The 1,229-nt window shown below is 58.8% G+C and overlaps 1 protein-coding gene across 1 annotated transcript in view; it reads right to left on the bottom strand.

The window, feature by feature from the left end:
• Positions 1-562: 562 nt before the first annotated feature.
• PPIB (peptidylprolyl isomerase B (cyclophilin B)) overlaps positions 563-1,229 on the bottom strand; it is a gene marked incomplete at its 5' end in the record, with an annotated part of 868 nt that continues 201 nt past the window's right edge. The window contains 3 exons of the mRNA XM_009872311.1: positions 563-685; positions 773-957; positions 1,058-1,151. Coding sequence (XP_009870613.1) covers positions 563-685; positions 773-957; positions 1,058-1,151 — 402 coding nt within the window. The remainder of the gene's footprint in view (positions 686-772; positions 958-1,057; positions 1,152-1,229) is intronic.

The following is a 1,229-nucleotide window of genomic DNA, read 5'->3' as shown; positions in this document are numbered from 1 at the left end:
TGTTGTTGGCTTCTGCACCGACCCGTACGTGCAGTCACCAGTTGCTGGTAAGGAGCGGGGCAAGTGTCTCCAAACTGGCTTTTTTTGGGGACCTCCCCAAGAGGGAAACCAAGCTCTCCCTGTTCTCCTCACAGCCCTGTTTCCCGACGCCGTCCTCGGTGGGGTGCTGCAGGGCCTCTACCTCTCACCGAGGTGTCCCCCGAATCACGCTGCGCCCCAAGCTCCTGCCCAGCGCTGCTGACCAGCCAGAACAATCCCACCGCGAAAAAGAACCCTCCCCTGCCAGGATGGGGGTGGGTGGGAAGCCAAGGCGGGGCTCTTCCAGGGACCTGCCCCCCCGCCATCCCTCCCAGAGTGGTCAAGGGTGACTTTTTTCTGTAAAAAACCACAATGGTCACATTTATTGGTGCTTCTTACAAAACTGATGGTGGTCCCCTCTTACCTTGGGCTGAAAAGCGGCTCTGCCAACCACTCCCCCTCCCCAGGGAGGGACACCCGGAGTGAGGCAATCCCTCCCAGCCCTTCCCTCGTGAGAGCCCAGGGCTCCCTGGGTGTTGCCTTGCTACTCTTTGGCGATGGCAAATGGCTTCTCCACCTCGATGGTGCCGCAGTCGGCGATGGCGACGTCCTTCAAGGGTTTGTCCCGGCTGTCCGTCTTAGTGTTCTCCACCTTCCTCACTACATCCTTTGGAGAGAGGGGAGCAGAAGGGTGAAGCAGCACCTCTCTCTGGGGACTGATCACCGTATCACCCCGCCCTCGTCACCCCCTTACCATGCCCTCCAGCACTTTGCCAAACACCACGTGCTTGCCGTCAAGCCACGGCGTCTTCACTGTGGTGATGAAGAACTGGGAACCGTTGGTGTCTTTGCCGGCGTTGGCCATGCTCACCCAGCCAGGGCCATAGTGCTTCAGCTTGAAGTTCTCGTCGGGGAAGCGGTCCCCATAGATACTTTTTCCTAAGGAAAAAGGAGAGGGGAGAATAAAACGGCCATGGTGATCTCGTGGAAATCCATCAAGACGGCAGCCAGGTCATTGGGCTGCCCCAGGACAAATTACCTCCAGTGCCGTCGCCACGGGTGAAGTCTCCTCCCTGGATCATGAAGTCCTTGATCACACGGTGGAACTTGCTGCCCTTGAAGCCGAATCCTTTCTAGGGGCAGGGAGGGAGAAAACGGGAGTGAAGTGAAGGGCCAGACCTCCAGCTCTGCCTGGGGGCACCAAGCAGGAG

The sequence above is a fragment of the Apaloderma vittatum genome, unplaced genomic scaffold, assembly GCF_000703405.1.
Source record: "Apaloderma vittatum isolate BGI_N311 unplaced genomic scaffold, ASM70340v1 scaffold35906, whole genome shotgun sequence".
Classification (NCBI taxonomy): Eukaryota; Metazoa; Chordata; class Aves; order Trogoniformes; family Trogonidae; genus Apaloderma; species Apaloderma vittatum.
The sequence above is the reverse complement of the archived record's forward strand: the minus strand, read 5'-3'. Positions and strand labels throughout refer to the sequence as shown.